The following is a 13,784-nucleotide window of genomic DNA, read 5'->3' as shown; positions in this document are numbered from 1 at the left end:
TGAATAGTTATGGAGAACAGGATCTATAAATCTTGGTATCCCTGAAGAATCTCATTCGATGCCTCAAAGAATAGGCTTTCTATTACATTTTGTAAAGAGAGAGACTGTATATTTAGTTTGGACACCTGAATACTCAGCGGGGACACACAATAATTATTTTCAAACACTTGAACCCCTGTCCAATGTTGAAGGAATTAAACTGGTCCTATATGGCCAATGGATGGCTGCTAAGAACAATTTGATTTGTGTCAATATAAAGAAGAAATTGTCAACAAATAGAATTCTCTGAAAATGAAAAGAACTCTCAAAGGAGCAACTTGATTGTCCACAGACATATTCAAGCAGAAGTAATGCAGTAAGATTCCTCCTGTAATTCTTTCTTGTACAGAGTAGGCCTACTGAATGAGGAAATAAAATGGTAGCCCCTTTTGTATGCTTCAAGAGCTTTAATTTTAGACTACTGATATTGATGACCTTCCATTCTTCCCATTTCCACAGGCCATTTTATTGACTTTAAACATGATTTGCTTTTTACATACAAAAATCTTAGGATAGATATTAAATTTTACCACTGAGATGGGTGATTTTATTTTCACTTTTTGGAGAACGTTTTAGAGGTTAAATCATTTCTCTCTGGGTTCAATATTAAATATATTCCAAAGCCCAAACTTTATCTTCAAAACCAATAAATACACATATTGCACAGGGAAATATATATACATTGAATGCTTTATATAATTTGTATTAAATTGATTTATTTTATAAATGTTTTCTCCCAATTTTTCTATATACATATCAATCACAGACACTCTAAGAGAAATGCCACTTAATGTGTTAAAAATCTAACAGAACAAAACAAGTAAAAGTCCTAAGAATTCATATTCTATCTTTTTTATGTTTTTAATTAGGCTATTAAACCAAATGACAGGAAACTAGTGTTTCTACAAAGCTATGCATATTGCCCAGAACATTGATAACACTTTAGTGAATATGAAATAAAACATAATGCAAAATCATTATTTCCCAATAGAAGTTTGTTTATTAACTACGAACCAGGACCTTTTCTAAAATCAGAAAGCAATAATTCAGCAGGGGAGGATTATAGCAGAATCATGAACATAGATTATCACTAACCATGAACAGTCTGTAAGAGTATTTTGTCATTCTTTCAACAAACAATTCTTGTGCTACTACTCCTGAGGCTCTCTTCTCGGCATTGAGAACAAAAGCCAAATGCCGGCCAATTGAGGACTCCAGGCCTTCTTTGGAAGAGAAGATTTGCTGAAGGTCTTCCGATTCTGAGCTGTAGTTGGACATTGCTGCTTGCACATCCTTATAATCAGTCAGTAGGGGATGGGTGAAATAGCTCAGCATAGCTTATCTAAGGCAATGCTCTCTCTTAGCTCATTAGCAGGATGCTAGTTAAGCAGTCCACAAAACTATTGATGAAAAGCAAAACAATCTAAAAGAACCTGCTGAAATCATTAGTCAAACCAAAAAGACCCTTCTTTATCAAGAAGGTAGGGGATGCTCCCACTGGCAGACAATTGAGAGCAACAGTCACAATAGGAAATCTGGTGATGGTTGTATTTTATGTGGAATCTCTTCAGTTCATTCATCATAGTCAATCGCAGAACAATACTACCTTCAGGGTCAGGTCTCAACACAAGAGACGATAACAAAGCAACAGAAAAAAAAAGCTAGCAAGTGATGATGATTGTGGTTAAACAGTCCTAGAGTTGTATTTGAGGTAATATAATAAGATTCTTAGGACGCATGAAGTAATTCAGCAGAATATTAGAGAAGATGACCACTTGGTAGAATATGCCCCACTGGACAATTTCCAGTAGTCACAAATGCAATTGGTTGATCAATAGCAACTCAGAGGTCTGCAACTACTGCATAAATACCTCAGAGGAGGAAAGGTACTTGGTATGTAGCTCAGAGACTGGAAGCTTCTAGAAAAATATCTCAGCGGTTGGCAGCTCATAGGTCCATAACTTGGATATCGGGAACTTCTCATCAAATAGCTTTGGAATTGGCAGCTTCTGGGGATATAACACGATGGTGAGAAGCCACTGCGTATGAAGCCAAGATTTTGATAGCTTCTATACCCCGAGCTACCCAGTCTGCAGTAGTTTAGGGGCCTGAGACTGTTGGACAAGCAATTGAGTTGCCCAAAGCATTTGAAGCCATTGCTGAGGGTCTGGCAGGCTTTAGATGCACATTGGCTGGGTGCGTAGCAATCAGATACGTACCCATTGGTCTGAGTGCGTGGGCTGCAGCTGGGGTCGGAGCCAATGTTGGTAGTTTCACAGGCACTGCCAACGTTGCCCACTGTCGGAGAGTTGCAAGGCACACAGGAGTTTGTACAACTTGCAGTACAGGTCTTGAGCTCACAGCTGGGAGATTCACAGCTTGGTGTTTCATCATAGGTTTCTTGGCAGTTATCCAGGAGCCAGAGATTTCCTTGGTAGCTGCTGGGTAAGCAGAGCCCAAAGGTAGGGCTTACATCACTGGAGCAAAGAGCAACAGAAGGAGTCACTGGGATGTAACAGTGAGTTCTGTAGGATGTTCCATTGCAATCCCCAGGATAGCCCAGGAGAGACATGGAGCCTGACTGCATGCTCAGTGATGGCTGTGAAGGTATGCTGCTCCTATGGCCTGCGGACTTTTTATATCCTTCCTGGAGATTGTCTGCAACCTCTCCAGACTCTCTTCCTCCTCACTGCCTGGAAGAACACACCAACATCTTATTAGTGTGTTGTTTCACTGCATCTGCTGATGTCTTTGCACTCCTATAAAAATAAGTTTATTTTGATCCTTCAAGGTATTTATCATCGTCACTTTGATCATCACCCAATACTCATTGTCTTTAGACCATAGCTTCAGTGAATAGTGGTTTTAATGTTCATAAGCAAACTCTCATCTGCCAATAGGTGGTTAACAAGAGTTCACATGTGTATGGGCTTCTGCAGCACGGTTATTAAAGGGTGAACAAGGATTCAAGCAAAACAAGCAACCTGTGCTTTTCCATTCTTTCGACTACTGCAAAATAGTGCAGGACTTAATCCTATCTTGTGAGCTTAGCTGAATACTTTGGCTGTCTCACTACTGTTGCTTAAAAGAAAGAGTAAGGCACTGAACTGTTAAGAGAAAGAATTGTTTCCCCAAAATATGTACTATATTCTTAACTGTGCCAAGCCATGCATTGGTGATGATTTCTCATCTGATGTATTTGGAGAATTTCACCTGTAAGACTCACAGCAATCCAAGTGAGACTTAGTGACCTAATTTGTATTTATGGATCAGTGGTTGCTAAGTAACCAAGACTTCTATGAGATGTTTTTCTTTCTTTCTTTCTTTCTTTCTTTCTTTCTTTCTTTCTTTCTCTTCCTTTTCCTTCCTTCCTTCCTTCCTTCCTTCCTTCCTTCCTTCCTTCCTTTTCTTCTTCTTCTTCTTCTTCTTCTTCTTCTTCTTCTTCTTCTTTCTTATTTTAGAGAGACAGAGTGCATGAGCAGGGCAGAAGGGCAGAAGGAGAGAGAGAGAATCTTAAGCAGGCTCCATACTCAGTGCAGAGCCCAACGTGGGGCTCGATCCCACAACCTTGGGATCATGACCTGAGCCTAAAACAAGAGTTGAGTCAGATGTGTAACTGACTAAGCCACCCAGGTGCCCCAAGATTTCTTTCTTGAAGAGCGTCTGCAATATGTAGTATCAAAGAAGACCAATTTCTCAGGATTATGCCTTCCTAATTGACTAAGATTATACATCATACATCTCTTGGTCTGCTGTAAAGCTCAATTCCTGCCAGATGTATAACATTTTTCTACATTTCTTGCAAAAAAAAAGTTTTCTTTATTCTTGATTTTTTTTTTTGCACATAGACTTTATTTTATTTTTATGTTGAAGAGTTATTCTTTGTCCATACCCACAAAAGAGAATACTTATGTTTAAAAAACTTATTTGAATAAGTTATATATTTCCTATAGGTATCGTACTTAGATAACACTTTCACTCCTTATGGTGAAAGATGATGGAAAATTTTTAAGATTTTAACTCAAGCTAAAGAATTGACATTTTGTTCTTGAAAACATAAACTACAATTCAAACTTAGAGCCTACATTGAATTGGAGACAGGAATGCATTCATTAACAGTGATGAGTTCGGGCAGAGGACAGAACCAACTTATTGAAGTAAGGTAAGTATAGGGATAGTTTTTAAAAGACACTATCCTTACAGAAGACAATTAGATTTCTCCTCCTGTTCTCTGCTTCTCAGCTAAATTTTTAAATGCACACCGGTTTAAGCATGCAGATATTCTCCAAACATTTTTCTCAGCCTGAGTTTTCTCCATGTTTCTCTCAGTACTTATTTTGTAAGGTGATGGGTTTATTCTGTAAACAACTCTTTAATAAACATGTTTTGCTGTCTTGTGAAAAGGGTCAAGATCAGGGAACCATATTTTCGGCAAATCGTTCGGCTACAGAGTGTCCTGGGATTTTGTGCAGAAATGTTAAGTCCTGAGGCAGGCCGAAGAGGAAATAAAATATATAAGGCAGTTGATGGCCAACTTCCCACTGAGTTACTGAATCCTAGTGGTGTATAGAAAAGTCCAGAGGTCGATGGAGCTTTATTTCTGGATTTTTCTGTGGCACCTCTAGTCTTATTTTCAGGCTTCCTTGAGGCAGATTTGAGGGAATGAAAACATAATAAGTCAGTCAGCTGTAAAGCTTGCATCCTCCCCTTCCAACCTAGCATTCGATGGCATTTTAAATTAATATCATTCACACTAGTGTAACTCCAACAGAAAACATGTAGAACATCACATAGCATAACCAATATTCAGAGCAGGAGACTTTACAACATCTTTACATTTATGTGGGTACAATAAGCTTCTACACAATGGAATGTGGACATTTGCAAAAGCAGAGTTAGCTCAGGTCCTCTCGTTTTTTAAAACTGAGGTATAGTTTGACATACAGTGTTAAATTAGTTCCGGGTGTGGTATGCTCCATAGTGATTTGACAATGCTATGTGTTACACTCCGCTCACCAGGATAAGTGTAGCTATCATCTGTTACCATACAGGGTTATTACAATACTACTGGCTCTATTTCCTACGTTGTACTTTTCACCCCCTGACATATTTATTTTACAGCTAGAAGTTTGTGCTTCTTAATTGCCTTCACCTATTGTACTCACCTCCCCCAGACCCCTCCCCTCTGGCGAGCGCTAGTTTGTTCTCTGTATTTATGAGTCTGTCTTTGTTTGTTTGTTCATTCATTTGTTTTGGTATTCAGAGTCCACACCTAAGTAAAATCATGTGGTATTTGTCTTTCCCCGTGTGACTTACTTCACTTAGCAAAATACCCTCTAGGTCCATCCATGTTCGATCAACTCCTTTCGTTTGCATTTCTGTTTTACTTTCTTACATACCCATCGCAGCCGTAGGTAGCCAGTGCAACCCATTTACCCACCATGCTGTGCACATGATGCCTCTATAGAATTGTGTTCTATTTTAGTCTTCATCTTGGCAAGACATGGTAAGGATAGTACCAGTAGCAGACCAAGTAAGCTCATCACAATGGTTAGTTTCCACAGAAAGTAAAAACCATTAGTCCTGTGGATGCCATTGTCCTCTGAGGGCAGCATGTCCTTTGGAGAGGCATGCAGCTTACTCTGTTTCCACTGAATTACTAAAAAGATCTTTCCTCCATTAATTCCCAGTAGCCGCAGGAAACTAATACATTACGTCCAGGAGCATAGATAACTCTATTAGGTAGTCTTCGTGTAGAGTTTGGGCTTTGTATCCAAGGCAAGTTTAAGATAGGAGGAATAAGCTTTCTGGCCATCAGATAATTCAGAGAAATTCCGTTGCCTTCTGAAGAATAAGCAACAAAATCCCTTTATCTAATGAGGCAGCGGATTCCTTGGAACTCATTAAAAAAGAGTTATGGAACTCTTTCCCATTTCTTTCCAAAGGTTAAAAATCCTTTAGGGTAAACACAGAAGATCAAAGAAAGCTAAATTTTCCAGTAAATGGCCCTTAAAGAAAATAATGGAGGTCACCTTCTAGCCTTTTAAGTCATGATAGAATTTTTATCTTCCCTTTTTGCCACCACGTATATATGTGTGTTCTAATTCCACTTGCCCCAGTGCTATTAAATGATGCAACAGTGGTGCCAGGATTTAAAAAAAAAAAAAAAAAAAAAAAAAAAAGCAAAACGTACGCCAACCCACCCTTATGCAGCAATTCAATTGTAACTGCTGAGTTCAAACGATCCCTAAATTTAGCAGTAGTAGCCTAAAATGGTGGAGACTGTAGCTACATGTACCGTGTTGGTTTCACAGATCATTAAGTGTTTCAGCAGCTGAAGAGCAGATGAGCAAAATTAAAAATTTAGGAAATAGGAGTAAATGATGAAGCACTTTTGAAATGATGACACAAGCGAGTGGCAAGATAGAAACCTGAGTCTGATTTGTGCTTCCTTTTTCAGGAAAACATTGTAAGAATATAATGAGATGCTGGTGAGTGGGAGTTAAACATTTTGGGACGGAGCTGTCAAGACGGTGTCTTCATGAGTTATGAGTCACCCTCTTACTAAGTACTCTGGAAACATATTTATTACCGTGTAACCTTAGAAAATGGTTCTCCCTCGGTACCTCAGGACCTTCTTACATAAAACCAGAGCTAATAGCACCTGCTTTGCAGGACGGTGGTGAGAATAGAATGAGATAAAAAGTGTGAAAATACTGAAGACAGTGCTTGGCACACAGAAGATGCAAATCAAATGTTACTTTTCCTTCTAATTTTCTAAAGCTATAATTTAAAAAAATTAGACTTAAGAAAAATATTATTATTGTTAATTTACTTTGATGTTGCAAATAGACGCCTGCAATAATCCTGTCTTTTTGAAAAGGTAATGCCATAAGTGAACAGTCCTACCCCATGTAGTTATGACAAACGCTTTGCTTCAGAAGAGATCACTAATGGCTCCTCTCATTTAAACTATATTCTTCTATGCCATGGTTATGAATTAATTCCTACAAGACTGCATATGCAGTGAAGAATAAAGGCTCGGGGCTTCTGGGTGGTTCAGTCGGTTGAGCGCCCAACTTCGGCTCAGGTCATGATCTCACAGCTCGTGAGTTTGAGCCCCGCTTCAGGCTCTGTGCTGACAGCTCAGAGCCTGGAGTCTGCTTCGGATTCTGTGTCTCCCTCTCTCTCTGTCTGCCCCTAACCCACTCACATTCTGTCTCTGTCTCTCTCAAAAATAAATAAACATTAAAAAAATTTTAAAAAAAAGCATAGGGGTGCCTGGGTGGCTCAGTCGGTTAAGTGGCCAACTTCGGCTCAGGTCATGATCTCGCAGACTGTGAGTTCGAGCCCCGCGTCAGGCTCTGTGCTGACAGCTCAGAGCCTGGAGCCTGTTTCAGATTCTGTGTCTCCCTCTTTCTGACCCTCCCCTGTTCATGCTCTGTCTCTCTCTGTCTCAAAAATAAATAAACGTTAAAAAATTAAAAAAAAAAAGAATAAAGGCTCAATACTCAGATTCCTATCTCTGATGCTCACTTAGAATATCAATTAACTACCAAATGTTTCCATAACTCAATGTCCACACCTTCAAAATGGAGTTAATAATAATAGTATTTTCTCCATAGATAAGTATGAGGATTAAATGAGTTAGTCGGGCAAAGGTTACGAAATATAGTTCATATGTAGTTGATGTTAACTTTTATCATTATCATCAGCCTATAATCTCTATTAGTATTATTATTAAATATTATTACCTTCATTATTATTATCATTGGATCTCTTCTAAAACCTACTATGTTTTCTAAGAGCCCAGCAGAGAGAGAGAGAGAAAGAAAGAAAGAAAGAAGAAAGAAAGAAAGAAAGAAAGAAAGAAAGAAAGAAAGAAAAGGAACGAGAGGGTGGTGGGAGGGAAGGAGGAAGGAAGGAAGAGAGGAAAAAAAGGGGGAAAGTACTAGAGTAGGTTACCATCTACATAAGTTATATATTGAAAACACACACACACACACACACACACACACACAATTCAATTTAGAGAAACTGAATAAGTTGAAGACATTTCCTCACATCTATATAAGAAAGAAGACCCCCAGAGAGGATGTAAGCGAATATGTCATTAAAATGCCATTAAAATGAGTCAGCATCCCAGAGAAAAGGGTGGGGCTGTAGCTGAAGCAGAGAAATAGTTTTGTGTGCAGTTTAGTCTTGGCAGTTGTAGAGTTGCAGATCGCGGTTGTCAAGTTATTGACAACTTAGAAGTTTCCAGATTGGTCATTTCCTAAATGAAAAAGTCTATAGATAATATGGAAAATATAGGAAAGTCTGGAATCCTACTTAACTGGGTCTTTGGGAAAATTGCTTGCCCTACTTGGCTTTTTTATGTGTAAAACTAGGGAAAATAATGTTTTGATAGTTGTGTTCATTGGAGATTACTGACTCTGTAGTGGTATGGTGGCATATTGCAAGTATCAGTATGGTAGATACGAGAAGTTGCTCGTAAGACGAGCAAGTTCTCACTGATCACATGGAAGAACTGAATTAATTAGTGAATACATATATAAAAGAGAGAAAGAAGTTCAAAGTAACAATGTTCCATATGTAAAAATCCATGAGGGTCTGGTGGAAGGACTTATTAGGTTTAATTCAAGAGGGAAAAATAGATTCCCTCTTCATAAAATAAAAATAGATTCTTAATTCAAGAGGGTGTTCTCCATCGTTCAGAATTAAAATTTATGCAACACTTTGGTGGTTAATCCCAGAAGGCAAAAGCGAACACTGTAACTTACTCTGTCCGTGATATATTAAAGGATATATAGAGAGAGTCAGGGGTAATTCTTTATGTTATCCCTGACTCTACTGGCAATATTTACTATTGTGTAGGCTCTCTACTCCTAGATCCCAGAATGAGAATGATTTTGGATATGGAACAATGAGTGTGTTTATGAATGATAAATAAACCACTGGAGTTTTAAGTGTCTGGAATTTTGAAGTTCTTAGTTACTGTGATAAAACACCGTGTGTCCTGACTAAAGAATCTTCATGACCTCAAAAGTATCTATCTTGCTTGCTTTTTTTTTAGGCACTCTTTTTTTCTTTAAATATACTTGGTTTAGTGAAACTAAAAGGCTTTTACTTCACGAAGGATAATAAAGAATTAAAAAATACTGTTTTCTGAATTATTTGAAGCAAGTTTATTTAGAGATAACCATGAAAACTTTTTTTTTTACATAAGAACATGTTAATGGCATAGAAATCAAGAAGCCTGATAACAAGAGTATTCTAGTGAATAAACAAACAATTAAAATCACTTAGAATTTGATCAAGTAAGAGTACGGGTTAAAACAATAACTGAACTAAAAGCACAAAGGCCATCAACCTAAGAACAATCTATCAACCTGAAGATGATACGTCTTTGCAAAGCTCTCTAGCAAGATGCTAGAATGACAATTCAGCATGATCTTCTAATAAATGGAGATTGCCGAGTCCCAAAGGAGAAACAAGCTGGTTGGAAACTGTTCTGTATGTAGCGAACAGGTTGAAATCTATTAGACACATAGTTCAGGGGTCTGAATCTGCTGGACGCATAACCGAAAGGTTGACAGCCATAGGAGAGATATCTCACAGGATTACAGGTGCCAGAAACAAAATTCAGGGGTCGATATCCACAGGAGATGAAGTTCTGTGGCTGATAGCCATAAGAGAGGTGGTTCTGGGGGCGGGAATGCCTAGACAAACAGTTCTGAGGTCTATTATGCATTGACGGTTGACAGGAACTGGAAAGATTAGAGCTGATGGGAAAAAAAACTGGGTCCTCTGCAGGACCTGACGGTACAGTACATAGTAGAGGGGTAGCAAGAAATTTTATAGTCTCTGGGCACACAGCTGGATGGTTGGTAGCTGGAAGGTTGACCACGTGCCTCTGAGAAGTTGTCCGGTAGCCATGTTCTGTTTTGGCTGGGCAAGGAGAGAGCATCACCACAGTTCATACCAGCAGCATAGAGAGTAGTGGATGAGGTAACAGGAACATGGCAGTGACTCCCAAGATAGGGGGAACCACAGTTTCCAGAAGAGCGAATGTTGGATGGCATGGTGAATCTGAAGTAAAGAGTCCAGATAAGCAGTGAAGAGTACCTTGTCTAGGTCTGCATGAAACTAGACCAGTTTGCTTATATACCTTGGTGGTACATGCCAAGACTCTCCTCCTACTCATATTTTAGATCAGTTAGCATCATAACAACTCATTAGTTCATTGTTGTGCTGCCTGTGACGACGACTTCCCACTCCTCCATAAAATAAGTCCAGTTTGCCTGTCCTATATACCTACAATCCTAATCTTTCCCCTGTTATCAGGCTTGAGAATGTATGATACAATCACCTGCGTACTTGGCCTGTTTTGCTTCTGTCCCCACTCCTCAATAATGCTTGATTAAAAGGAGTCCAGTTGAATGGATGTTTACCCCAGTCATTACCCACAAGAAGAAACATGGTTAGGAAGGCATATAGTCTCCATCTTTGAAGAAGAGACCTAATGTTACAACACTGGGAGGAATTATGTAATGTACTGAAATAGACCCTACATATCAAAACTTATTGGATATTGCATATGAAAAACCTCATACTATTCCCTATTTTTAACACTCAGCTGAGAATTTAATTATGCGGTATTGTTCTCTGTGTATTTGTCCTGACAGCCAGTTTTAGGTAAGCATCTTAGAGTACATTTTAAAGAGCTCCACCCTGACAACTTGGTATTCTTCATGTTTAAAGTTGGATTTGATTTCCAAAACCTGGAGGGAATGTGTGTAATATTTCTCCATGGTAACACTGATGACATGCTTACTTTTACTAGTAACAATGTCATCCAGGTCTGTTGGTGGCCTTCAACTAAGAAGATAAACACTATATAAAAAGTCATCAGCTTGTGTGCCTGCATTCCAGAATTAATGCACATCTTCACCTGAGAAAATTTACTAAGACACCTCAGTCTTCATAGATGTAAAGCGAATGAAGGTTAAGAAATATTTTAATGTCACATGAAGAAAGATGTTTGAATAGTTCTTACTTGGACACCATGTAAGGAACAAACTCTGGGCCTTATTTTGGACTATTCCCCCTAAATGTGAGTTAATCCCTATAGATACCTTTTTCCTTGGGTCAGTCATTCAGAACCAGAAGTATCTTCTTCCAAGCTGCTACTCAGGTCAAAGATGGTGTAGTTGAGAATAAGTGTAGAAAGATAAACATTCCAAGCAGTAACTCGATGATCCTTTTGGTAGATGCTTTCTTATCACACTATCGTCCCCATTCCTTTGGGGAACATGGCCTTAGTGAGGCACGGTGACATCAGTGGTCATGAAGTCACTTCCACTCTGCACAACCCTTTTTTCCCACCAATGCCCATTGTCCCTGTATTATCTATTGAAGAGTCTAGAGGACTGATGAATTTTTTTCCCTGAGGAAATATATTTTAGAATGCTTGTAGAGATTTCCAAGTAAAAGTAAGGAGATTTCATATGCCCGTGCAAGCAAACACAGGGGGAGGGGGTGGGATGACCACCTTTGGGATATATATTTTCTAAATATTTTATTTTTTAAAAACATCACAGAAGACATGACATTTGGTGCCAATGAAATGCTATGGTTACTCCCCTGAATTTCAACCTTTTTTGTTTCAGGCAGTGGAAGAAGAAATACTTGACCTCTCATGTGGTCCAAGTCGGTTTACCACATTCTTCCACAAAGAAAGTCTCAGATGACTTCCCATCACTGTGAGGCCTGTTCCTGGTAGACAATAACAGAGAATATTGAAGTCATCAAGGGTTGAGAGTCTGAGAACTCTATTTGATAAATTGCTTATCTCCTCTAAGAGCTTTAAACCCTTACAGATAAATGAAATCTCTTAAACTCTTATTTGCTCCCCAAAAAGGTTTCTCCTCTCACCCTGATACCTCCTAACCAAAAAATGTGTGTGTGTGTGTGTGTGTGTGTGTGTGTGCATCACACCTAAGTTCTTCACAGTTTAATTCAAGATTCTCTTTACTTCTTCTATTCCTTGCCAAGTTCAAAAACAAGTGATAACCCCCTATTCTGTAGTATTTCTTCCTCAGCATGTGGGTTTCAAAAAGGTAACTAAAATCTTTCTTTTTAGTCCACAGTAAAAATAGACTTGGTCTTCATAGAACTGCTATTGAAATGTGTTTGATAACTGGGACACTGTTGAGGTTACAGTTATCAGACTGAATGCGATCCCATCATTAATCGTCGTCAGTAATTAAAATGTAAATTAGATGCAGGACATGTACCTGAGGGAAGCCCGGTGTCACCAACTAGTTATCACACCTTTATGACAAATGCAGGAGAGTATAATACACCTAGCAGACATGTGTCCTAATTTATTATTTGTAATTCCTGTCAATGTCTACAGAGGCTTTCGCTATGTTTGTTACATTTCCATGTGGTTTGGAGAGCCTGAAATGGAAAAAAAAACTGAAAAGTTCTATATTTGTTAGCGATGATTGCTTGGAGATATGATGAAGTAACCAACATAATGAAAATCACATCTGAGAATTTGTGATATTTTCATTCTCACATAATATTTAATTAACACTTTCAATTAATTAATTAATTTTTATTTAGAGTCCGTAAGTCTAATACATTCTCCATATTTACTTTGGATGTCATTAGAGTGAACTATGTTCATTAGGGTTTCATTAGAGTTCATTATTCTATTCCAGAACCCCCATATTTTGATTTTATGTAAATATTCAAAATACCCTAAACTCTGCTTTTTGAATCCCCGAGACTTGCACAAGCTTCTCCTCTCTGGAACACTCTTCTTTATTGTGCCTCCTGGGAATGATAGCGCATTCTTTTTTTTTTTTTTTAATGTTTATTCTTATTTTTGAGAGAGAGAGAGCACGAGCATGGCAGGGGCAGAGAGAGAGGGAGGCACAGAATCCGAAGCAGGCTCCAGGCTCTGAGTTGTCAGCACAGAGCCCAACATGGGGCTTGAACTCACAAACTGCAAGATCATGACCTGAGCCGAAGTCGTTCTCTTAACTGACTGAGCCACCCAGGTGACCCACTGGTGCATTTTTACAGCAGATCCGGAATCACTATCCCACAGTATTTCTGCCTCTCCTTATTCACTTCCAGGCATGATGTCTTAAACATTCCATTTGATTTCCCCCATGTTAACGTAAGACTTGGAAGTCATTTTCATATTGGCCTAATTGTCCTGGTTGTGTGCAGATAGGGAAAGAGTCTGTTTTTTCAACCATGACTTATTCTTAGAAATACTGTGACTTTCTTCATATGACCCCAACATGGAAATTTTCAATTTCTTTATTCATGTCATATGTATATCAACTTGGCCCAGAACAAACAATCCGGGCTCAAGGATTTAGTAGCTGTATCCAGGACGTCATTGCCACATTTTAGTGAAATAATCTAACAATTCTAATGTATACAGTAGGCAAATAATACGAACTATGAGTCATACCTGGAAATGAATGCTCCCTAAGGCCATTTTCTTCATTTTGCTTTCTTTTTCCTTCCTCTATGGAACTTAATTTGCAAAATAATTAATGCACTTATGATATTGTATCTATTTGCTTAAAGCCTCTCTATCCCGTAAAACTCTGACTTGCTTGAGGTCAGGGTCAGAGAATTTTTTGTAATGCTTATTTATTTTGAGAGAGAGAGAGAGAAAGAAAGTGTGCACGGGAGGGGCAGAAAGAGAGAGAGAC

At 38.6% G+C, this 13,784-nt stretch overlaps 2 protein-coding genes across 2 annotated transcripts; both read right to left on the bottom strand.

Annotated features, from left to right (window-relative positions):
- Window positions 1-1,013: 1,013 nt before the first annotated feature.
- On the bottom strand, window positions 1,014-2,660 carry KRTAP24-1 (keratin associated protein 24-1). The gene has a single exon (XM_003991484.4). The coding sequence runs from the start codon at window positions 2,624-2,626 to the stop codon at window positions 1,871-1,873; it is 756 nt and encodes a 251-aa protein (XP_003991533.1). The 5' UTR covers window positions 2,627-2,660; the 3' UTR covers window positions 1,014-1,870.
- A 6,549-nt stretch (window positions 2,661-9,209) lies between these two features.
- On the bottom strand, window positions 9,210-10,170 carry LOC101083536 (keratin-associated protein 25-1). The gene has a single exon (XM_003991511.4). It carries the CDS (start codon window positions 10,007-10,009, stop codon window positions 9,485-9,487), a length of 525 nt encoding a protein of 174 aa, XP_003991560.3. The 5' UTR covers window positions 10,010-10,170; the 3' UTR covers window positions 9,210-9,484.
- Between the last annotated feature and the right edge of the window lie 3,614 nt (window positions 10,171-13,784).

The sequence above is a fragment of the Felis catus genome, chromosome C2, assembly GCF_018350175.1.
Source record: "Felis catus isolate Fca126 chromosome C2, F.catus_Fca126_mat1.0, whole genome shotgun sequence".
Lineage (NCBI taxonomy): Eukaryota > Metazoa > Chordata > Mammalia > Carnivora > Felidae > Felis > Felis catus.
This window is presented reverse-complemented; position numbering and strand designations above follow the sequence as displayed.